A 26,286-nucleotide genomic window follows, 5' to 3' on the forward strand; every position below is an offset into this window, starting at 1 on the left:
TTGCATGTCATTAACTTATTTCCATTTCAAGTTCCAACAGTACACTTGATGACTTGAAACCAGCGCAGTCATTTCAGCACTCTTGACCTCTCGCTCACTCTTATTCGTTTCGTTCATTCGCTGATTTTCCATCACCATCGCCAAAAGAGTCGGGCCGCGAGCGAATACGAGTTCTGCGTTGAGCTCGTAATTCGTAAACTCGTTCCAGTCACGCAGTCGGCACTCGGCACTCGGCAGTCGTATAGTTAGTGTAGTTTAGGTAACGATACCGTTTATACGTCGTTAATCGAATGTGATAAGTTAAATCGTTTTCGTATTAAGTAACCACTACAGGTGACCTTGTGTTGACAAGTGATTAAAAAAAGAACTGAGAAGAGAACAATTTTATACAATGTCAGATAACACACAAGATTTAATAAAGGAGGCAGCGGCCGCGGCCGCTGTGACTGGATCGCTATTTAGCACATTCGACATAATAATGCTTATCATCTTATTTGGAGCAGCAGCATGGTGGCTATACAGTTCCAGAAAAGAAAACAAAACAGATGATTTACTTCTGAGTAAATATTCAATACAGTAAGTAACTTTAATTACGTTTAGGTATCCAAGTCATAGGTACTTTTCATTGAGCAACTGTAAAGTTTTTGTACAATCGTTTACAAAAATATGAATACGAAAACCAGGTAGAATATTAATTCGATGAATTGTCTACCTTTTGCATTGATTTAATTTTATCGCCGACAGCTCATTACGCTTCTTAACTACCTACCTACCTACCTACATAATATTACGAGTGATAAGTTTCTAGTGGAAAAAATGCAATAGGTAGGTATGGTACACACGTACAGACAATAACCAGTATGTAAGGAGGTAAGGAACTTGTTTCGCGATCCTTCGTTAATTTTAGGTATTTATTGTTACTTTTATATTATATTTATTATTTATGTATTACTATCATTTATACCTTCTTCCATAAATATTGTCATCAGTCAATCTTCATAATTATATGTCGAGCAAATTAATTAAATTCTTTTCATACCTAGTGACAATGCATATGCCCGGCACCAGGTGGTCGTACCCACAGTCGTACCGGCCAAAGTTAATAGGTACCTATTTTAATGTAAGTACCACAAATCTATGTTTTATTTCTGTAAATTTTAGAACATAGGTAGGTACCTATTATAAAATCCATGACCTTCTATTAGAATTATACCAGATAAAGTACCTACCTATTTTTTTTTCTAATAAGATTATTAGAGGATTGTGTTTTGTCTTTGTGTAGCTGTGGTAAATGCATAAGTACCTACTGAAATTTTAATAATTTCGTCTTACGTCCACTAGGTATTAATATCGCTGTAGAATTTCTTATTCGTTACTTTAAAATTATGTATTATTTATAGGTATGTAACCTATAGCTGTGCAAATCGCAGTCAAAATATGAACAGAAAAGCGATAATTAATTAAGTGAAACAATTAAATTAACTATTTACAAATTTTCTAGAATCTAGTGTTTCATCGACTTTTTACATAGGTACCTAGGTACCTCCATGATATGGAATTTCTCCACTATAGATGTAGGTACATAGCAGGTGTGTACCTGCCATCTACACAGTATAATTAGTAAACTAAACATTTAGATACCTAACTAGAAGAGTTATCTGTTTCTATCGTTTTATAATCATTATAACAAGAACTCGCGACTATTATAGGCTAAATGTGCAACAAAATATGTACACAAAAACTTGTACACGTGTTACCTACATATTTTGCATAATCTATTCTATCTAAATGCGAAAGTATGCGTGATAAAATTTTGTTACTACAAAGTGGATTCCTAAGTTAATCGTATTTTTCAAATGACATTTGACAAAACACACGGAGGTCCAATGACCTCCATGAAAAGGTGAATCAAAAAACCTTTTCTTAGTGGAATCGCATAGTACCTAGGTACATCAAGTAGAACCTAATTTAACACTAAGATAAACACAGACATACATTAAGATTTATTATATTATATTAAGATCTATTGTCTGTGAATTAAAGTAGGTATAATCGGGAATCGGGATTAATACGTACCTACTTACGCACGCTTGGCGCTAGTAAATCCGCGGCTAAAACAAATCCTAATTTTAGAATAAGAAGATAAATCTCATGTCACAATGTTTGTCCTCAATGGACCCCTAAACCACTTAACCGATTATAATAAAATTCGCACACCATGTGCAGTTCGATCCAACTTGAGAGATAGGATAATTTAAATCTCAAATCGTTTTAGAGAAAGCGGGCGAAGCCGCGGGCGGTAAGCTAGTATTATAATAAATGACGCTTTCATTATGTTATCGACTGATAACAGATTTGATATGTAATGAATAATTCATTTGAGAATGGCTCTATTAATATATTATGTGACACATATTGAGTATTGACTATCGTGGTAGTTACAAAGTGAATATTAATCGCGGTAAATTATATTGTATAATAATAAATCTAAGTAATAAATTATTATAAATCTACACTAATAGTCCGGGCAATTTAAACATTCGAAGTTACATAAAGTCCCAACAAGCTGAATTTCTGTGAAGTTGTTGAAAACACACACATAAACAATGTCTAGAAGTTCCCCATCATTCTCCTGTAAGGAAAAAAATTTATTCAAGGTCAAAGGTCAAAAAAATGGGTTTTTCGCGATTTTCAGCAAAACGGTAAGTTTTATCATAAAAGTACCTCAGACAAAAATTGTAGATCATAAAATTATCTATAAAAAATGTATCAATACTTTTTTTCTTACGAGCCACCGTTTCTGAGACATATATCGATTCAAAAAGTTATTAAAGTTGTCATCGTCATAATATGCACACGTTAAAGTTAAACACTGTAAACTGTGATATCAGTCCCCTACGAGTACATAGGAACTAGTAGTATTAACTTTGGAGATACATATATTTAAATATATGTATTTGTAAATACCTACATCTAATTTACGTATTGTATATGTTACCGGAAATGTATGAAATCAAGGAATTGTATACAATTCCTAGGAAATGTGTACAATTCCGATACCATTTAGGAAATGTATAAAATATTGTTTAAAAAACTATTTAATGCATGCATATCCTAGGAAATGTATAATCTTCCTAGGAATTGTATACAATTCCGATATCGTATTAGGAAATGTGTAAAGTAAATGCTTTCTGTAATAAAACACGTTGTTATTTTTTTTTATTATAGCTCTTATTGATGTATCAATACCCGATTGTAATCGGGTAACAGTCATACCGTAAAATTGTAATAATATTATGTTAATATTAATATCTTACTAATTAACATTTTAAAAATCAACTATCTAACTTTTAACGTAAATATCACAAAATCAACTTATATTTATTCTGATAAAATCAAATTTTCATTTTGCAAGTAATCAGTCCCCTGACCCCTCGTCCCGCTGTCCTCGCGTACCTATATTTGGCGCAGTCAGATTGTACAATCCGCCGTATAACATTACGGCTAGCTGTTTTAATATGCCGAAAATTCATCTTTTTCCAAAATTCTACAAAAAGACGATCGCGAGCCGACGGAGCCCCACTTCGTGGGGCTCCTATTTCTGTGTAGTTTTAAAAAACACGAACCTAACCTAACCCACCCCTTTATCCAAACCAAAAATTTCTGATTACGAATTATAGGCATAGTTACTACAAAATGCCGACCGTTTGTAAACGGCCAGATTATATACAACTTGCCTGCGACATATAAATATCTTAAATATTTTACATTTCCGATAGCTATTTAGGAAATGTATAGATTTCCTAGGAAATGTGTATAAAATAAATTATTTCACACATTTCCGTACGATTTTAGGAATTGTATACATTTCCTAGGAATTGTATACTATGACGGATTACATACATTTCCGGTAACATATATACATATATATTATACGTGAGGATAACAAAAAATTGGTACTCTTTCACGAACAAACTGCAACCCTGCGGGTTCGACAGCAGTTGTTACCGCACGCAACTGCTAGTTCATCCATAAGCACTGAACAAATTTGAAGAAAATTTGGTACATTACCCACGTACAAGTTACGCGGGCGAATTTATTACGTACACTATAACGTACGTACTTAACAAGATATTTGTGCAAAAATAGTTTTTTCTTTTAAAGTGAAACTTTTATTACATCGTCTCAAACTTTTTAGACCGGGAGATATTGACACAAAATTTGGAGTCATTTATAACAGGATGGCGGTTCTATAGGGGTCTTAGTACGCAATGACAAAAAGAAAAGCGATGGTGTAAACGCTGGTACCGGCGGCTTCGTCGCGTGGGCGTTAGTCGAACTCTTCGGAAAAATAGCGAAAGTCAAACGATTTGTAACACAAAAATTTTAGAATGTACCGATAGCCCATAAAAAAGAAGTAGGCGGTAGTGTCATGCCATACTTTTCCGGTGTGACTTACAGCCCGCCATACCGACGCGAATGTGTTGATTTAAAAAAAACAATTCAACCATTTGTACCAGGCTAACTTTTGCACAGGTAACCATCGTCGTGCAGCCATTTACGAAAATCGCCATGCCATACTTTTCGGACGATTCCAAATGGTCGCCATACCGGGGAAAATCTGCAATTTTTTTTTCTCGCCGAATCATTTAGCCTGGTACAAATGGTTGAATTGTTTTTTTTTAAATCAACACATTCGCGTCGGTATGGCGGGCTGTAAGTCACACCGGAAAAGTATGGCATGACACTACCGCCTAATTCTTTTTTATGGGCTATCGGTACATTCTAAAATTTTTGTGTCACAAATCGTTTGACTTTCGCTATTTTTCCGACGAGTTCGACTAACGCCCACGCGACTAAGCCGCCGGTACCAGCGTTCACACCATCGTTTTTCTTTTTGTCATTGCGTACTAAGAGTTAAGACCCCTGTAGAACTGCCATCCTGTTACAAATGACTCGAAATTTTGTGTCAATATCTCCCGGTCTATTTTGGTCTGTGTAGCGCATGTCGCGCGCGTGACTATACGTACGATAATTATCGTACAAATACGTGAATGAAAAGGATTAATAGAATTGATCTTTGAACACTCTATTTGAGACCCAGTTATTATTAAATAAACTCTTGTGTATGATAAAATAAAGATAGTAGAAATTACACTATTTAAATATCAAAACATTGCTAAAGTTAGATAATAATAAACCCCGCTTAATTGACTAGGTACCTACTTTATGAAAACACTTTAAGTTTTCATTGCTGCATTTAAACACGAAAACAATCAATAGGTATAGGTAATAGCGAAGATATTACAATAATGTATTGTAATATCTTTGCTGTGGTACTTTAAAATACTCATATTACTACTTACGAGTTACAAGGTCACAATCGATATATTAAGCATGTCTATTTTTACGATGACAATCGTTCCGTGACATATTCACCCGAGGGTTATCAAGAAATGATCACTTTCAAGGGTCTCGTGCACGTTATCACTAAGTTGTGTAATGTCGTTCCACTTTTAAACATTCGTCTACAATCTACATAATTATGTTAATTTAGCTGTAGTCTTGTTTAAATTTTATTTAGAAATAATATAATATAATATAAAAATATTAATTGTAGTCCCGCCACCGTGTGCGTATTGCTAAGGTATTGCTCATGTAATTTTCTCGTAAGGGTATTCGTCAGCCGACTCTCGAGGATAATAAATAAACGCAAGAAAATCCTATTCATCATCATCATCATTAGCCCATATACGTTCCCACTGCTGGGACTCGGGTCTCCTAAAGGGTAAAGGTCATAATCCACCACGCTGCAGCTGGCCAAGTGCGGGTTGGCGGATGACACAATATGTCGTCAAACTTTTGATACTAAGAAATGTCGGTTTCCACCTAAAATCCTATTGCATAAGGATAATTAAATAAGAACATGGACTGATTGGTATTTCCATAATATATCAACTTGGCTTAATTTATTTTACTTTTTGGATATTTAAACATTTTAAGTGTTTCTATAGCTCAGGTATTCTGATGTATAATTGTAAAGTTTCCTCTAAATCCGCCCAGTTATTTTTTCGAAAGAGTAACAAACATAAGTACGCATGCATCCTCAAAAACTTTCGTACTTATAATACCTAGTATGTATGAAAATGATCAATGATGACGATACATCGATGGTGATTTTTAAAGGCTGTACCTATACATATAAATAATAAATAAAAAAAAATAAAAAATCGTTTATTTGGAAACAATACATAAATACAAAACAAATTAGACACGACGATCGCCTCAACTAGGAACATTCCTGTGCTAGAGACGATCGACGCCTTCCTCTCCAGACTTAGCCAGTATTGTTTAGTTAACTTACATACTAGTAGACTTTACATATTTTATAAAGTACAGAATAATTAGTAACAAATTGATTATTTTTAAATAAGGTTATTATAATAACATTTCGGGCATGCAGTTTGTGTGGGTGTGTGTGTGTGTGTGTGTGTGCGTGTGTGTAAGTGTGGGTGTGTGTGAGTGTGCATGTGTGTTGTGTATGTTCGGTTGTTTGAGAGATTGTGTGAATATGCGGTTCTTTATATATGTTTTATGCGTGATTGGGATTAAACTTTCATAAAATCTTCAGTTTCGCTGTAAGACAAGGTAAGTAACAAATTGGTCATATAAATATACAGAATATTATATTATTATCTTCGAACATTTAAACGCGGAAGCTACCTTCAGTAACTTAATATACCTACGTCAGAGATTTCAAATACGTAATGCGTAATTGCAAACGTTTATATTGCTTATAATTAGTACTGTATCATTATATTATGTACATGTATATTACTATAACTATACGTCTATACATACTAGCATCGTCACTAATTGTCGAAATACTATGAGCCTATGAAGATACATGGTATAAAAAAGAAATAATATAAATTGAAAAATGAGAAGTAGTATTAAAAATAAGCTTAATATATAATTTATATAGGTATATTTTTTAATAAATTTTTTCTCAAGTCGTTATTTACGAAAGCCTGTTAGGTTATCATAGAATACCTTATAGTTAGCTAGTCCCATGCTAGTCTCAATGAGACTGTCTCATACTTTCATACAAATAACACCATATAAGTTGTGTATTTAAAACTTACCAACACTACGCTAAAATATTCTCTATTTTAATACTTAATACACCTTATACCTAAATACGCCTAATACTAATAGGGCTCAAACAGATTCGATGTAATTTTGTTACATTTGACCATTTTTGACTTACTCATATCCTAAATAATTTTTCTCGTTGTATGGTGTTTTCCAATATCGTGGGATGAAATTTAGATGTCACACGTTCTTATTTTTTTAAATTACATAATTTTTTGTAATTTATATTTTGAATTATGTAGTATTTTGAATTATTAAATTTTCAACTTCCGGTGAAAACGAGATATAAAGATACCATACAATACATATAATATGTACCTACATATACCGAGTAAGCAGTTAGCAGATAGTCGGTAGATCTTATGGTAATGGGTGCGGTTTTATTATCGAATGTTTTATTTTAATAAGTTTTTGATCTGAAAACGCGACTTACAACTTTTCTTAAATTCTTCAATAAATCTAAACAATCGACAAGGAAGCATTTTTTAAACCACAAATACGGTACGTTTTTAGTAAATAAAAAACTATTCTTTTTTTCTTATTATAAATAACAGAACTGTACTTGTAACATAATATGAAACCTTGATATACGAATAATATTACCTACATGTCCGTAATATAATATTTTAAAATTTTCAATTTTTATTGTTGTTGGAGTTTCTAAAAAATAAAAAAGGTCTTATGATCCTAATTCAACGAAAAAATTGTTTTACATTGAATACGATAATAAAAGCGAGTTAATTCGTTCAAAACTTTTTGTGTGGTTCTCGAAAAAAATTGAGAAAAAATAATAGAGTACTAAGTTCAACTTGTTTTTTAATTTTTATACAGAACAATATCACATTTATCATTATATTTTTTACATGTTGTTTGGTGGTAGTAACAAAGTGCTGTAGGTATCTTAATTAAATTACAAAATTATATATTCTTAATTCTACTATGTATTGTCCAATATTGAATAGGTACCAGTATTCAAATACTGTCCTTCGTATGATCACAGTATAGACTAAAACAAACAAAAATTAAAGTCTCGTTCTGACAAAGGTGCATCCTTTTCCAGACAGAATCAACGTATTCTGAAATGTCACAAAAGTAAATTGTATCAGTAGGACTATCATAATATCCCTACTAATATAATAAATGTGAAAGTAACTCTGTCTGTCTGTCTGGTACGCTTTCCCGAAAAACCTCTCAACCGATTTTGAGGAAATTTGGCACAGACCACGTGATATACCACATATGTACCACGGGCGAAGCCTGGGCGGACCGCTACCTAGTGTATTTATATACATATTTACAAAACACGCGTGTATTCAATCGATTTATAGATATTTTGGCCTTCTTTAATGGACACTAGGTAAGGCACTTTATCACAATTTAGAATAGAATAGATATTTGAATTATAAGGTTTAAAGATCCTTGCTTTATCATTTTGTTTAATCATTTCCTTAATCAGGTAGTTTATGCAAGGAAGAAGAGATTATAATATTATGTCTGTACCAAAATAGTGTAACGAAAGCGTATTACATTTTTATAGGTATTATCTTATTACCTACCTAGTTACTTAGTTCTAAATTAAAAATTTGTTTGTTAACTTTATAAATCTTTAAGTCAAGTGTCGCCGATTATTTTTTTTTATTCAAAACTAAGGCGGATGGCGGCTATATTAAAATAACAGAAGGCCTTCAGACACTGTATTTGTTTTCCCGCCTTCGGCCTTACTTTCTGTAGACATGGTCAACTTCTGATGAATATAAATTATATTATAAACTGCCATTAAAATTGAAAATATACTTTTTATTAAGTTTTATATAATATAATTAAATAATAATTAACTAATATAATATTTTAGATTATGAAGTAGGTACAACATAATAAATATTATGTGTATACAATGTCGCTCATGCGCATGTGACCGCTCGTAATATTCGGAATATTCATGAAGATATATTGAAAATAAACTTCAAAAGGGGGGGGTCTATCTGTAATATTTTTCGGGTTATTCCAAGGGTTATTAAATTTTTAGTCTATTTTTTGTAGACTTGCTTTCTATTTTTTGACATATCTCCGAAGTTTGTGGGTCGAATTGGATTCTGTTTATTATTTCCAAAAGCATAAGAGTCATTTTATCAGGTTAATTAACGTTTTTACTAAAAATTATCGACAAGGAAAAACAAGACGGAATCGAAGTCATTTTTTCGGTTAAAAATTGTCTATTTATTAAAAAAAAACTAGTAGGTATAAGTCCATAAATTATCCCCATATGATGACTTTTTTGATCATTATTTGTAATCTACTACCTCAGAATACAGAACAAACTGTATTCTGAGTCTACTACATAACAGCAAAAAATTCACAGAACATTACTAATACCTATCTCTAAAAAAAAAACCAGCAAACAACTTATTGAACATTTGCAGCTATGCAAAATCCTTGTATTTTTTATAAAAAATCTTTACATTACTTAGGTACCTAATTTAAGGCGAAATACAATCGTGTTAGTGCACCTTTTGGGCTACGCCCCCTGGGTGGAGCATAAGAGCGAATTCTTTGCTCGATCTCGATTATCGACGCGACGCGGACGGCGATATCGGATCCATAAAAGAAAGCTACAATTTTGTTATATATAACTAATACAAAAAAAACATACCATATTTACATAAAATAATTCTATTGATTTCATAATAGGCAAATACCATACCGGGCAAAATTACTTAGGTACCTTATGTCCATGTTGTAGAGCGAATTTGTGATTGAAAATAACAAAAGATGATACCGAAAGTCGTAAAGAATATTAGAATTATTAATTCTAATACTTAGCTTGGTGATAAGTATTTCAACCAGCGTTCTATCTAAATTCTCAATTATTAAGAACGGAATGCACAATATCAATGTTCAATTGAGTGCATTGACCGAGGGATCGAGCATTAATTTGAAAATTAAATAGCACATATAATAAAAAATTATTGCGTATAATATAATTAATTATTAATACAGATATTCCCTTGGGAAAGGAAATAAAGGTCAGATTAAGTCCCTCTTTTTTATTTAGAGAAATAACAAATAAACATTGCAATCACAGATTGTAGTATAACAATCTCAAGGTCATCTGTTTTGTAGTTCATAAGTTATATCACCCTTAGATATCACCCATATAAACATTACAACCGGTTTTTTTGTTGTAAAAAAATAGAATAATAGTAATATTAGGAGTAGTTTTTGATGAAAATCTTCGGTTCGAAAAGCACGTAAATACAACCATTGCAAATTGTTTTTATCGCCTCAAGCTGCTGTATCGTATTCGGCAACACCTGAACGTCGATGTACGAATCCGACTATGTGAGAGTTTGGTACTCTCTAAGTTTAACTATGCTGACGTCATGTACGGGCCCAGGTTACTATGCCGTAGTAAGAACGCGATACAGCGCGTTCAGAATGCTTGTGCGCGTTTCTGTTGGGACGTTCCCCCACGGTCCCATATTACTCCGTACCTGTTAAAGGCTGGATGCTTAAAAATGGAAAGTCGTAGGCGGTTACACCTCGCGTCTCTACTTTTTGGAGTTGTAATGACAAAGGCGCCAAAATATCTCTATGACAAGCTAGCATGGATGGGAGAGGGCAGCGTTTATACTACCCGTTCCTCATTTTGCAAATTAGCTATGCCAAGGAATGTCACAGCTGCTTTCAGGGGAAGTTTTAAATACTCCGCAACTAAGTGTTGGAACAATCTTCCACCACCAATATTAAACTCCAGCTCATTGAACTCTTTCAAACAAAAATATAAAAAATATCTATTGCAGGAGTTTAATTTCCAACCTTAGTTGTGTGATGGGTTTAACTTTCATTAGGTTCCAAAATATTTTATATTGTGTAGGTATATTATCTATCTGTCTATCACTATATTATGTATTTGTTATTATGACTTAAATTTAAACATTTATCTATTTATATGTCATGTTAAATTTATCTTAACTGTGTATTTTCTCCTTTTGCCCTATTTAATTCATATTATTTTATAATATTATATTTATGAACGTACTGCCGCTCTAATCGCCAAAAGACGGGCCACTGAAAATCAGTGTTGCAACTAAGTTGCAATTTATGCTGAGTGGCTACCGTTTTTGGCTCCACTTCTTATATTAGTTTCATATTGTATTTTAATTTTATGTACTGTGTTTGAATTATATTGTCATTGTACTGTATTCTAATTGTATTGTGTGTTAATTGTGTTACTTCAACTGTGTGGAGTCAAATAAATTATCTTTATCTTTTATCTTTATCTAATACAACATACCTAAATAATCATCTCTGAACTTACACTCATGGCGGTTATTTTCTCAATTTTTTTGCATATTATGTAAACCATTATATAAATCATTTATTAAATGACAAATGATGTTTTTCAAAGACTATAGGAGATTAATACAGATTAAATAGTTCGTGGGTTTGTTTATGTGAGATAATCTCTATAATTATTGTATTTGATATTTTTGGTTTTATGGCATTCAAATGCTTTATAAATATAAATTTATAAAGAATAGAAAAAATTCCGGGGCGTATGCCGGTATGCCTATTGCCTGACCAAATCGGCCACTCGTGTTCCGCCTCGTGATCGAATTTTTTATATATGTGTACTTAATCTGTCATAATTATTATTATTATAATAACATTTTACCTAGATGATGTAATGATAAAATATGCATAATTAACCTAAAAACATAACATTGATAACGAATATGTTCAGCTGACATAACCCACATAACACTCGCTGTTACGTAAATTCTACATACACTCGATTATTGTCTTTTAATAAACTAGTCCTTGTCCCGGCTTCATCAGGGTTGTGCCGGTATAAAAAAATCTACAGCCTATATTACTCCAAAATGATGGAACTTTCACAATAATAATTTAATCAACCAATCGAGCGGTTTTAAGTCAAATCCAAATACATCTTGATGATAAATCCTTCCTCTTTATTTAATTATATTAATATTAGTATAGTTTGAAGCCAATTTATTTATATTCTACACTAACATCACAATACTAAATAGCGTTTAAACATAGGTAGTTACTTCGAATATCATAAACAGGAAAGATAGGAGAGAAGTTTATTTATTTATTTATTTTAGTTTGTTTATTTCAAATGAAAAGCCTACGAAAGTATTGCATAGATTGAAAAAAAATATTTACAGTATGATGATTTAGGCTATTATTTATTTTGATTGTATCCCTGGTCATCCCGAAGAGGCGACGCTGGGAAGCTTGGCTTGTACCAATAGCTTGTACCTATAATAATAAATTCATCATTTTAGCGGTGGCAAAATTAAAACTTATGATTCCAATCCTATATTTAAAACAAGCTTTAGGGTTTTTCCGTTTATTCATATTATCATTTCTCAAACGATTCACAAAATATATAAAGTTTTACTATTAATTTTATTTTTCAATGCGCCTAACTCAATAATATATTGTAATAATACTAGCGGTCCGCCCCGGCTTCGCCCGTGGTTCCTGGTTAATTTTTTCTTATGAACCATCCTCGCACTTTAAAGAATATTATAAAAAAAGAATTATCGAAATCGGTCCACGCGTTCACGCGTGATTCCGTGATCAAGGAAAACGGGTTTCATTTTTATACATATACTAGCGGTCCGCCCCGGCTTCGCCCGTGGTACATATTAACGTTTTCTCTACATAAGAACCATCCTCGTACTTCAAGGAATATAATAAAAAAAGAATTATCGAAATCGGTTCAGCCGTTCTCGAGTTATGGAATTACAACGAAAAGTGGCATTGATTTTTATATATTAGAGAAGAATATATATGTTACAGGAAATGTATGTAATCCGTCATTGTATACAATTCCTAGGAAATGTATACAATTCCTAAAATCGTACGGAAATGTGTGAAATAAATTATTTTATACACATTTCCTAGGAAATCTATACATTTCCTAAATAGCTATTGGAAATGTAAAACATTTAAGATATTGATATGTCGCAGGCAAGGGTTGGACTAAAGCAAAGGGGGCGCAGGACTTAAAAAATTTTTGATGGAGTTGGTGTCATTATAACACCTATTTATTATTGTTTTATCGTAAAGATTACGCTTATATAAGCATGTTTTATAGGAACAACTTTTCTCTAAAATCAAAAATAGCCGAGATATTCGCCCTCAAAGTTAGGTTAGGTTTAGGTTAGGTTAGCCGTTAGGTTAGGTTAGGTTAGGTTTGTTAAAAAAAAAAACTACACAGAAATAGGAGCCCCGCGAAGCGGGGCTCCGTCGACGAAGGTCGAAGATCGAACGATCGAAGATGATAATATGAACATAATATTATTACAATTTTTCGATATGACTGTTACCCGATTGTATCAATAAGAGCTATAATAAAAAAAAATTACAACGTGTTTTATTACAGAAAGCATTTACTTTACACATTTCCTAATACGATATAGGAATTGTATACAATTCCTAGGAAGATTATACATTTCCTAGGATATGCATGCATTAAATAGTTTTTTAAACAATATTTTATACATTTCCTAAATGGTATCGGAATTGTACACATTTCCTAGGAATTGTATACAATTCCTTGATTTCATACATTTCCGGTAACATATATGTATATATATAGATGTAAGTAGGTAAATAGACATCCTGTATTATATATATTATATAGATAATAGATATCTATGTAGATAAGATAATATATGTTGCGTGTAGTGTCAGCTCATAATAATTGTACTAACTACTATTGGCCGATTAAGGAAAGTTGGCATCTTCACAGTACTCACACTTATGCAATTTTACTATACAGAATGTTAAAAAATAAATACGATTCTAGTTTAAGTGAAGTCTTGAATTGTAAAATGGGTGCGTTGTAGATAATATGAAAGCTCTCATAATTTATATGTAAAATTACAATTTAAAAGTAACTCAATCGATGAACTTAATTATTTATTCTCATAATTATTATTGTAAAATAGTATTGATAATCATTCAATTATCAAAATATAATAATTAAATTTAATGTCATATTCAAAATAACGATATAAACAATACAAATAACACATGCGCTCACTCCCAATACAATACAATCGAAACCCTAGCACGTAAGAGATAAGGTTAAATTACAATAAAATCTGTATTGTTCAGCAATGTATGAAAATTTTAACTAACGGCGTTTACATTTTGTTTACAAAACATATTAAAATTATTACATAATTTAACTTAGGTAAATTAAAAAAATATTCTAATCCGCGTGCCGCGAAGTATGTTATCTCGTCGAATATAGTTAGTAGTATACCTAACGTCTTTGTTTAAATTCCATCACTCTGTACTTATAAACAATTGCAAAATAAAAACAATAATTGTCCCCTTCACTCTTCTAAGCTAGTCTACGCGCGAGAGATAATGGCAGACTTTTCATGATGCGTATGCAGTATGACGTCACGCCGCGCGCGTCTTCACAGACACTACGCATGTGCAATGTGTAAATGTGTTTACGTTCCAGCTCTTCCTAATCGGCCAATAACTTTAGCGTTCCTGGAACAACATACTCTAAATCAATCTCTATGTTGATATTAAAACGAAAACTTGTCCATGTTCAATGTCATAAACTTATTCTACTAACCATAAATAAATAAGTTTATACAAAAATCTCAGACAAAAATATCTAGATTTTTTCGTAATAATTTTAACGATGTTAATCTTTGTTCTAGGCCTGCTGGATCGATACAGGTTACAGAGAACTCTTTTATAAAGAAACTGCAATCGTCTGGTAGAAGTCTTGTAGTATTTTATGGGTCACAGACGGGTACCGGTGAAGAGTTCGCAGGCCGACTTGCCAAGGAAGGCATACGATACAAGATGAAGGGAATGGTCGCAGATCCAGAGGAATGTGATATGGTTTGTTCAATTTTTTTTGTATTATCTTATTTAGTATAGAAAACGTCAAATATATACCTACCTACTATTAATAAGTTAATACTTTAATTTAAACACTGTTGATTTGCTTGTTTGTATTTATAAATTAATTATAAGGATGACAATACATATCACAATTTAAACAAGCGTCACATTTACAATAGTTTGAATAATAATGTATAATTTTCCTTTTAGGAAGAGTTAACGAAATTAAGGGATATACCAAATTCTCTCGCCGTTTTTTGTGTAGCAACATACGGTGAAGGAGACCCCACAGATAATGCTATGGACTTCTATGAATGGTTGAAAAACGGAGAGCCAGAGTTGACAGGATTAAACTATGCTGTAAGTAGAACTTATATTTCTGAATTGTTTCTAAATTTAAATGTTTCGACAATTTTAACGAACAGAGCATTATTGCTTTGAATGCAACAAACAGGCAAGAAAAGACAAGTATATCTATTTTTAGTTCTAATAATGAGCACGTTAATTTAATTCATAATTACTACCTATCGTATCTTGTACTTTTCGACGATAAGACGAAACTCACAAGGTAATCTATTGTAATTTGTAACTATATACTTATAATGTATTCGGTGGATATTTCATAATATTACTTATATCAATCATTGGTTTGCGCAAGAGTTATTATATTATTATTCAATTGACACAGCAACGTTGAGGGGTTAAGACTGGAAAAGGGGACTCAGTTGCAGTACCGAATTTAATAGCGCGTTTTTTATTGTTTAATACATATTTCCAAACATGATGAACTTATATTACCTGTAAAATTTACATCAATTCTTACCCGCTTACAAACATAGCACTAGAACTTACGTAGTACTAGTATTATTAATTATGTACATAGTACCTACTAGCTTTTCGCCTGTGGCTCCGCGTGTGTTCTAAGCTGATATTAAATTCTCATGGGAATGAGGTGTTTGACCACAGTTTGTGATTTGTCACACATTTGAAAAGTAGCCAATACCCACTCTAGCCTATAAATTCATTTATAATGAAATGACTCCATTGCAATGTGAAAGAAAGATAAGCAAATAAACTTAGGCTTTTAATATAAGTATCTACGGATAAAAATTATTTTTAAGTTACTTTTTTTAATATACTTCGTATATTATTAATTATTAATCATTAAAATACTTGTTAAAATTATATTGTAACGTATTTACCTTATCGTCCAGTCTACCCTCGAGAACCTATCCTCCGCAATCTTAAACACGAACACCGATTTGGAGAGAATTTCGAATTGGAGCCGGAGGTACGGTCTGAATATTAACCCAAGCAAAAGCCAAGTCATAATCATTGGTAGCCCCTATTTAATCTCGCCGATTGACTGGACATACATCCCCAAAGTTCATATAGATGGCTCCGTCATTGAATTTCAAAAGTCTGTAAAAAACCTTGGGGTACACTTTGACACGACTTTGTCTTGGTCGTACCACGTAAAAGAGACAAGTCGCAAACTCTACGCAGCGGCTAGTTCTCTAAGACGTTTACGGCATTTCTTACCGATTTCTACCAAAATTATGTTAGCTAAATCCCTACTTCTTCCGCTCCTTGATTATGCTGACGCCTGTACCACTGATCTTAGTGAAGAGCATTCAAATACACTTGAGCGTCTCCAAAATTTCTGCATTCGTTTAGTTTACGGTCTTCGTAAATATGACCACGTTTCCCAGTTTTGTAATAAACTCAAGTGGCTTCCTATAAGACTTCGCCGGAATGCAAATGCGTTGAAGTTGTTATTTTCCATCCTCTTTGATCCCAATTCTCCCTCCTATTTAAAAGAACAATTTAATTTCCTAGATTCAGGTGTTTATACTCTTCGTTCCGCTGATAACCTTCTCCTTAGCTTTCCTCCTCACCACACTAGTTTCCTTGGTAAATCCTTTGTAATAACCGCTATCAGACTTTGGAATTCTTTGCCTATAGCTGTAAGACGAGCTTCCTCGAAAAGATCCTTTAAAACTCTTTTAAATAAAAATTTCTCTGATTTAGCTTTTCCTTCAAAATAATAGTATGTATTATATCCTCTTTTATTTTTCATATAATATGTATTATATAATATGTATTATATGTATAGGTATTTTATTTTCTCTCTTTTATCTTTATTTTCATTGCCACCCGTGTACCCATTTAATATTAATCTTTATCCTTTACCTTGGGCAGCCTGGAAGAGATCGCTGATAAGCGATAAGGTTGCCTTATGTGCTGTGAATGTTTCCTTTTCTTTTAATATTATAGTTTGTAAAATTTGTAATGGTACATAAAACTGTTAAATAAATAAATAAAATATCGTATTAAGTAAAATATACATTTGTTTAATTTATAAATGGGGAAATACGCAAGCAAAATGTACTTGTACTATAATTTATTACTTATGTACTACCTATTACTTAGCATATTTACTTATTTAGTAGATGTAGTTAAGGTCAACTTGGTCGTCCTGTCTATTTTTTTCTGTATTAACTATGTCCACTTAAATAATAAGTAGATCTAAGTACTTAATAATGCGCTTCTTTGAAATAGGAGTATTTATGTAGGTACGTAGGTATTTGGTAGAAAAAAACATTAAACAACTTCAACCAAATTTAAAAAAATCCCTTTAAAATCGTTTTCATTATTAAAATTTCGGGTCGGGTAATATGTCATACATATTATTTTATTATAATACATAAGTAAAATGTAAATATGATCGCAGGTCCAAAGTCTAGATTATGTAACCTGTAAAAATAATATCTATATTTAGCGCATAAGTGTACTTATCAGCTTAACATTTATACGTCGTAACATCCTAAGTATCTATTTAGACTTAGCTTTCAATTACGACAATATGTATGTATATTATTAGTTTTCGATTATAAGTAAATAATACTGAACTCGTACGAGTTTATCGTCTTCAAACTACATAGACCTAGAAACAAAAATCACAAGCATGTTACGTAAACAATTTTATATTTTATGCTTATAATATCATAGTACCAGTACCAGTTTTACCTATAGTAAATTACACAATTAGTTTTCCTCGTGCAAGAGTGTTTTAAGATTCATGCTTACGTTTTACGTCCACGTCATCCAGTGGAATTCAACAGGATTTCAAAGATAAATGTAATCCAAAGTGTGACGCATTTTATATTAATTATTATTAAACCAGTTTTCTCATTCTGTTTCATATCGTTCACTAATGACAGAACCTCTATGGAAATATAGCTCTGCTGTCAGTTTGACAGCTGTCAGTGTCATTTATTAGATGACTAGTTTCAAATAAAGCGAATAGGTTACAGCGCGATTTAGTTTAAATTTTGTTATATAAATATTAAAGATAATTATATAACAATATATTGTTTATAAGTGTAATTTTTGCTACAAAATACCAATAGCTAGCCATGTAAGGAGCGACATTTTAGTTACACATAAAATATGTTCGCATCTATTGCAAACATTTCTATGCAGGTTATTAAAAACAAACCTAGCTATTTAGCAAAATTAATCAAGAGAAAATATATATTTCCATCTAAACTGAAGCACATGGTATGATGCCCATATAATTGGTAATTGAGTGTTTAAGTAATTTACAATTAAAATTAGGTATGTGCCTCAAATAAGTTATTCTACTTAACAAAATTATACAATTTTAGGTGTTTGGACTTGGCAATAAAACATACGAACATTACAATGCTGTTGCAATTTATATAGACAAACGTCTTGAAGAATTGGGTGCTACAAGAGTATATGACCTGGGGCTAGGTGATGACGATGCAAAGTAAGTGATGTTTAAATATTGATTCTACTGATCAAATAATTAGAATTTGTTTCAATTAATCATGTGTAAATTTTAGTATTGAAGATGACTTTATTACCTGGAAAGAAAAGTTCTGGCCTGCTGTTTGTGAAAAGTTTAACATTGAAAGTACTGGCGAAGAAGAATTATTAAGGCAATTCCGTCTGGTAACTCATGGCCCTGGTGAAATAGCAAACAATGAAATATTTACTGGTGAAATTTCTAGACTACATTCATTACAAGTTCAAAGGCCGTAAGTAATTATAATTTATCTGCAAAATACATATAAATGTTAATAAATAACTAATTTTTGAATGTATAATGCAATTAAACAACGCAATGCTTTCTTTTTTAACTTATTAAATCAATAAAAACACCTGAAGCTATTATATATGTTTTGAAAACATAAATACTTACATTACACACTTTGTAAGTATTGTAATAATTATGGTTCTTATTTTTTAGGCCCTATGATGCTAAGAATCCATTCCTTGCTCAAATTAAGGTTAATAGAGAATTGCACAAAGGTGGAGACCGATCATGTCTTCATGTCGAACTGGATATTTCAGATTCTAAAATGCGATATGAAGCAGGTTTGTACATGTTTAAATTCCTTCCGATATACATGACCTAATGGTTCGCTTTATATTATTATGATTTGTTGTTATCATATCTCAAATACATTTATACTGCAGTGGCTAAATTGTTAAGTCCACAATTTTCATGTATTTTCATATTCACAGGTGATCATGTGGCTGTGTATCCAATTAATGATGAAAACTTAGTAAATAAATTAGGAGAATTGACTGGTGCAGACCTAGACGAGGTCTTTTCACTTATAAATACTGACCAAGAGAGTACCAAAAAGAATCCATTCCCGTGCCCAACGTCATACCGTACGGCACTATCTCACTATTTAGAAATAACTGCATTACCGCGTACGCACATCCTACGTGAACTTGTAGAATACTGCACAAGTGAAGAGGTAAGTCTTTTGTAACTTATATAACTGTTTCTTGTATTGTTAATAACTCAGCCCCCGGAATCACAGACACAATAGAAAATCTATTGAGTCGTGGTCCGCTCGGGCCGCTCGGGGGCTCAATGGGTTAAATGCATCAAATTAATATTATTAAAAACAATAAGTAATAAAAACAAATATTAAAAATATTTCAAGATTAGTGTATCACAAATTACATAATGTCCAACAAGAAAGATGCAGCTGTTGTAGCTAACCCTAATAAAGACGCGATTTTTTAAAGAGAAAAATTTAGCGCCACGATGATTCACGGGAGTTAGCTTCATTGTTAACAATTATAAAAATAGCTCAAGGATTAAGTCTATAAATATATGTAAATTCAAGCGGAAAATTAAATGCACATTTATCTAAGCACTTTCCTTAACAAACCCCAACTATATTATTTTAAACGCGAAAGATACTCGGCTTTCCTTATAACTTCAAAAACAGTAATATAAAGATATTATTATTTGTTTAGGATAAGAAGAAACTACTTCTCATGGCAACAAACTCCCAAGAAGGCAAAGCATTGTACCAATCATTTGTAGTAGACAGCTGTAGAAACATCGTACATATTTTGGAGGATATTAAGTCTTGTAAACCACCACTGGACCATATTTGTGAACTGTTACCTCGTCTCCAGCCAAGATACTATTCTATTTCATCAAGTCCTAAAGTAAGTATCATGGTATATTTCATGAACGATCTTTAAGTGGAATAGTGATTTGCTAAATGGTTTTTAGATATATATTTAATTTCCTTGTTTTCCTTGATAAGAAATACGATAAATCAGCGCTTACGCAAAACATTCAATAAGTTACTATTAGCGACAGACAAAATTATGTTTTTTGTTAAGTCATGCTTTATTGGCATGATTATTGTAAACAAAATCTTCTGATCATGCAGGCATACAATCACGCTTAAATGATATTATCTTTGTTGTTCGTATAATTTTTGGACATTAAATGGCACGCAGTTTAATTTTTTGTACGCATAAATTATTGTTTGTTTGCTTCTTTTCAAATGTGATGAATTGTTGAAATGTTGTGTACATCCCTGTGTCATGTAAAACAGATGAACGGATTATGTTCGTCAATGTTTGACATAGTGAATATAGATCTCAACTTTTAGAGGTTCCAGAATGTTTATAACAAGTAAAAACTAAAATTTTGTTGTTCCTACTCATTGGCTAAGTTAAAATATAACCGCATTATGCTCGTTGGTTTATAAAAGCACATTAACAAAATATCAGAGTTTCATTTTTGAAAAGCGGTGCTTAACATTTAACAACGGTGAATGCTCGATGCTCTTATACATACATATTTGTAAATTATTTAACTAAGGATGTATGCAAGTCGGTATGATATTGTATCTAAACTCGGGGATGTATAAATTGATGAAATATAATTGATGAAAATGAAGTCCGTAGAACATTGTCTCTAAACTGAGGGCATTTAGGTATGTAACTCTATATAATATTGTTCCTAAACTGAGAGGATGTATATGTCAGTCGGTATAACGTAGTCTCGATGCTAGGGGAAGTATGTTACTATATAATATTTTTCCTACACTAAGAGTCTGGTTGTAAGTCGTTATGTCGTATGCAGCTGTACCCGGAGACGGTGCACGTGACTGCGGTGGTGGTGCAGTACAAGACGTCGACGGGGCGCGTGAACAAGGGCGTGGCGACCACGTGGCTGGCGGAGAACAAGCCCGAGCCCGGCAAGCCCCTGCCACGAGTGCCCGTGTACATCAGGAAGTCGCAGTTCAGGTAATGGTGGTCGAATTGTTAATGGAATTATACATATTTATGTATGTCTATGTAGATTTATATTTATTATCTTTATATATGTATGTAAGTATATGATATTATATATATTTAGATATGGATTAATTTATGTAGATACATGTTTGTATGATAAAACCTCTTCTTTTTCTTGGTTTTTCTTGCAATCATTATTCTTTTTTTCTGTTCTCGTCCCGCCAATATGTGACCTTTTTGCTCGTTACCTTTTAGTCCTTTTACCGTGGTTGCCTGGTAGAGATCACTACTTAGTGATAAGGCCGCCAAGTTAGTTGTACTCTGTTTTTAGCTGTAAGTAATTCTAAGGTTTTCCTGTTTGTATAACTAATAAAGTGTTAAATAAAATAAATAATAAATAAATATGTCAGTTCAATACAGGGCGTAAACTGTCTAGAAATAAGAGGTCATAATGCGGCCCCAGATGTCCGTTAGTGTACTTTAAGTGCAGCGGATTATAGTTTTGCGTACACTGATTACGTAGTTAATTAAACAACAAAACGACGTCAAATTTGTTTTGATTAATATTTTCCATAAACTTGATTTTCATATCTAACTTCGCACAGTTCTCTCTGTGAAAATATAAACGTCAGCGTGCGTGCGGGTGGCAAAAAGGGGGGTTTTAAGTTAGGGGTACACAGAGAGATTTAAGAATTCATCTACTTATTAAAAAAAAAATGCGACTGTATTTTTATGTAATCAAGGTAACATACAAAACTTTATAGGTTTAAGTACACACGACACCCTGTATAACGTTTTAGTGGCTAATCTGCATTAACGTGTTGTTCCTATTAAAGATACAATAATTGATTAATATTCTCTTTGCATTCTAATGTCGTTATTTGTCGTCATCACGATGTTTACGATCACTGATTGGAGCTGTGGTGATCCGTGATGTTGAAAAATAATTGTCAAACTTAATTTGTACATTTGCCTATAACCTAGATTAGGTTACGTAAGTAAGTATTCAACTTATACTAACAAATGTATAAATATTTTTTTATTATTTATAATTTATATATTATTTATTATATAATATATAAAATAATGAACACCTAAAAGTAATTGTTATCTTTAACCTTCCGTGTGTTTATATTACATTACGGGCGTCCTTGATTCGTAGCAATATATAGATATATGTGATAAAAAGCTTATAAAACTGATTACGTCGATAAATTATACATAATATGTTCCTACAATAAGCGTGAAAAATAATATATTATACTGTTTTGTCGACGGATGAATAATATGTACTTATAAATGGGAAATATTAAAGTATACAAATTGCACAATTAATGACTAGAGTACCTACTCTTATATCAAAGATAGTATGATAAAAATCTCTTGCTATACATAAATATAAATTCTATAAATCATTTAAGTCATTTTCACGTAATAAAATATAATATATGTTACCGGAAATGTATGAAATCAAGGAAATATATACGAATCCTAGGAAATGTGTACATTTCCATTTCCATTTAGTAAATTTTAAAATATTGTTTAAAATCCTAGGATCCTAGGAAATGTATAATTTTCCTCGGAATTGTATATAATTCCAATTTCGTATTAGGAAATGTATAAAGTAAATGCTTTCTGTAATAAAACACGTTGTTAATTTTTTTTTTATTATAGCACTTATTAAGACAATCGGGTAACAGTCATACCGTAAAATAATAATAATATGTTCATATTATCTTACTAATTAACATTTCTAAAATCAACTATCTATAAACTTTTAACGTAAGTATCACAAAATCAACTTATATTTATTCTTATAAAATCAAATTTTCATTTGGCAAGTATTCAGTCTGATAATCAAGTAATTATAAATGTCACACTATAAAAGTAAATCTTTATACATATTATAATACTTTGTCAGTACAGGGTAAGCCCGAATGGCATTTGGAAGTGCATAATAGGTTTATTTTTAAAACACAGACATCTTACTGTAGCACAGTTTTTCTTGCAAAGGCACTTCTTATACATTTTCATATCTTAAATGTTTTACATTTCCGTGCGATTTTAGAAATTACATACATTTCCTAGGAATTGTATACAATGACGGAGAACATACATTTCCGTTAACATATACATAATATAATACTTTGTTTTCCTTGAATCAATATTTAATACAGATTTTTTCTGTGATAATGATCGCATTAATTTATCCTGTAGTCAAAACATGAGTAATTATTGAATAATTTCTAACTCTCAACAATTTGATATTCTATCATCCTGTACATACAAAGGTAAAATAGCGCTTTGGCCTTAAGTTCATTTATTCTGAAGATTGCACAGGATTACGCAATTTAACCTTCGCGTAAATTTCCGTGTTTGACCGCTGGTTGTTCGACACAAAGTAAAACAGAGTTTATTTTGTAATGTGTACATTTGTATGCGAGCAATATTTAGACTTATAAATGTTCAGAATAATGTGATTAATGAGAGTTATATTAATTGTGTACAGGTTACCATTGCAAACTCAAACCCCAATATTGATGGTCGGTCCCGGTACCGGGCTGGCTCCATTCCGAGGTTTCCTCCAAGAGCGCGCTTTCGCTCGTCAAAACGGCAAAGAGGTTGGAGACACCATCCTTTACTTTGGCTGCAGGCATCGGGATCATGACTACATATACCAAGAGGTACATAATTGACATATACAATGTTGGGTTACACTACCATATAAGACATTAATAAAATAAAATACACAATTCATACTTAAATAATTTATATCTTACATTATTTTAATCGAACGATGCGATAAAATATTGAAGGTTCGAAAGTTTCATGTTTTAATTTACATATAATTGACACCAAAAAGTATTGTTTAATTAAACGTAATCAGATTTAAATAACAATTAAAATTACAGGAATTGGAGGAGTACCAAAAGAACGGTGACGTCACACTCAATGTAGCGTTCTCGAGAGACCAGGCCGAGAAGATATACGTCACTCACCTCCTGGAGAAGGACCTGGACCAAATCTGGGATGTGCTCGGAAAGAGAAACGGACATTTCTATATTTGCGGGTATTTACATATACAATATTGAGGAGTGTATAAAAATAAACTAATTAATGTTAATGTAATTTTGTACTATAATATTTAAGTGTTCAAATTGATATTTAAAATTATGAAGCAAGGGAAGGGGCCACAAGTCAATGTTATCAATGCAAAAAAAAAAACGATTAACCTAGGATCCACAATACGGTAGCATTTATCATTGACGATAACAAAATAATGTATTCACTAGACCATTTATTAAACGCGTTATTTACATTCACATACGTGACGTTAAATTTTTGTCAAATCATGATTACGTTGGCATTTTTTATAGTGATAAGTGCACGACAACAACGGACGCATGCGAGGAGGTCATATTTAAAAGATGTAATATTCAATAATGTTTTTATTTTCAGTGACGCTAAAAATATGGCTGTAGACGTCCGTAACATTGTGCTGAGGGCTGTGAGAGAGAAGGGAGGTCGCACGGAGGCCGAAGCCGCGCAATTCCTCAAGAAACTCGAGTCTATGAAGAAATATTCTGCTGACGTTTGGAGTTAAAACTTCTTATTCTGATTATTAATGTAGCCTAATTTTTAGCTTTGAAATGTTAATGTTCAACGAGTGTAGTTACATGAAATATCTGTGACAGTATGTACCTACGTGAGCGCGTTATGGCGTAGTTACATTCGATAAATTTAGTTATTAAATTTAAAATATTTATGTTAACAATGATTCAAAATCGACTAAAAGTTTATTCATTCGTTGGTATATATATATAGCTAATTTTCTGGGAATAACCAGGGTTAAAGCATATGAAGTAATATTAAATTTCTTTGTACAATTATTTATATTTGAAAACTAACTCGGTATTCAGTATACATAAGATTTTTGTCAATAACTTTAAAGTTATGTGCAAGAGGTGTTGTTGAATGTAATTATTCATAAACTCATTAATGTTTACGACAAACCCAAATAAGGTTACAAAAGACGGCGCAGTTCAAAGAACTTTGTGATGCAAATCATAATACGTAGTCGACTGATTTATTATTTCTATTTTTATACATACTGCTAAGGACCACATTTTTTTTATTTAAAACAAGATTAGATAATTGCGTTTATTGTGTTGAAATTGTAATGTTATTGAGTGTAAAGTTTGAGTCGTTAGCACGTTTTATATAAGTGGACTGGGCAATAGTATGTAAGATAATAAGGTTATCATATTTTTATAATAATGTTATTTGAATAAATCTTTCATATTAATAGTATCTTTTATTTTTTCTAAACAAATTCCTTTTTCCTTTTTAAAAACCTTGAGTATATGAAAAACAAAGAAACACAACATTTATTTTATTATTATCAGACCTTGCGATTTAATAACGATTGTTATTACGCTAATTCCTTATCACATTTTTTCAATTAAAATGAAACAATAGGAGTTGAATTTCAAGTGATTATAATTTAAAAATGAAATAGAAACAGTAGCAAGTTGCACACCTATACCCACTTTAATATACAATTACACTGGTTTCATGCGCTGTTGGGCGTGGGTGAAGGCATCTTGTCCCGTACATACTGAGAGA

General features: G+C 31.9%; 1 protein-coding gene across 2 annotated transcripts; it reads left to right on the forward strand.

Moving 5' to 3' along the window:
- Window positions 1–197: 197 nt before the first annotated feature.
- Window positions 198–25,966, forward strand: LOC123691430 (NADPH--cytochrome P450 reductase). 2 transcript variants are annotated; one of them, XM_045635812.1, is made up of 12 exons: window positions 198–576; window positions 14,877–15,063; window positions 15,277–15,426; window positions 18,738–18,862; window positions 18,939–19,133; window positions 19,346–19,473; window positions 19,624–19,865; window positions 20,377–20,574; window positions 21,506–21,669; window positions 24,170–24,344; window positions 24,573–24,730; window positions 25,120–25,966. In XM_045635812.1, the coding sequence occupies exons 1-12, from the start codon at window positions 392–394 to the stop codon at window positions 25,262–25,264; spliced, it is 2,052 nt and encodes a 683-aa protein (XP_045491768.1). In that variant the 5' UTR covers window positions 198–391; the 3' UTR covers window positions 25,265–25,966. The 2 variants fall into 2 exon arrangements, with proteins under 2 accessions (XP_045491768.1, XP_045491769.1); XM_045635813.1 differs by lacking the exons at window positions 198–576; window positions 14,877–15,063; window positions 15,277–15,426 and adding an exon at window positions 18,373–18,630.
- Window positions 25,967–26,286: the final 320 nt, after the last annotated feature.

The sequence above is a fragment of the Colias croceus genome, chromosome 4 (genome assembly GCF_905220415.1).
Source record: "Colias croceus chromosome 4, ilColCroc2.1".
Taxonomy (NCBI): Eukaryota; Metazoa; Arthropoda; class Insecta; order Lepidoptera; family Pieridae; genus Colias; species Colias croceus.

Excerpts from the sequence above, each read along its gene's own strand:
- LOC123691430 (XM_045635812.1), top strand. The coding sequence starts at position 392 with ATGTCAGATAACACACAAGATTTAATAAAGGAGGCAGCGGCCGCGGCC. Across the intron at positions 19,134-19,345 it reads TCATTACAAGTTCAAAGGCC|GCCCTATGATGCTAAGAATC; the intron begins GTAAGTAATTAT and ends CTTATTTTTTAG. Across the intron at positions 19,474-19,623 it reads TAAAATGCGATATGAAGCAG|GTGATCATGTGGCTGTGTAT; the intron begins GTTTGTACATGT and ends TCATATTCACAG.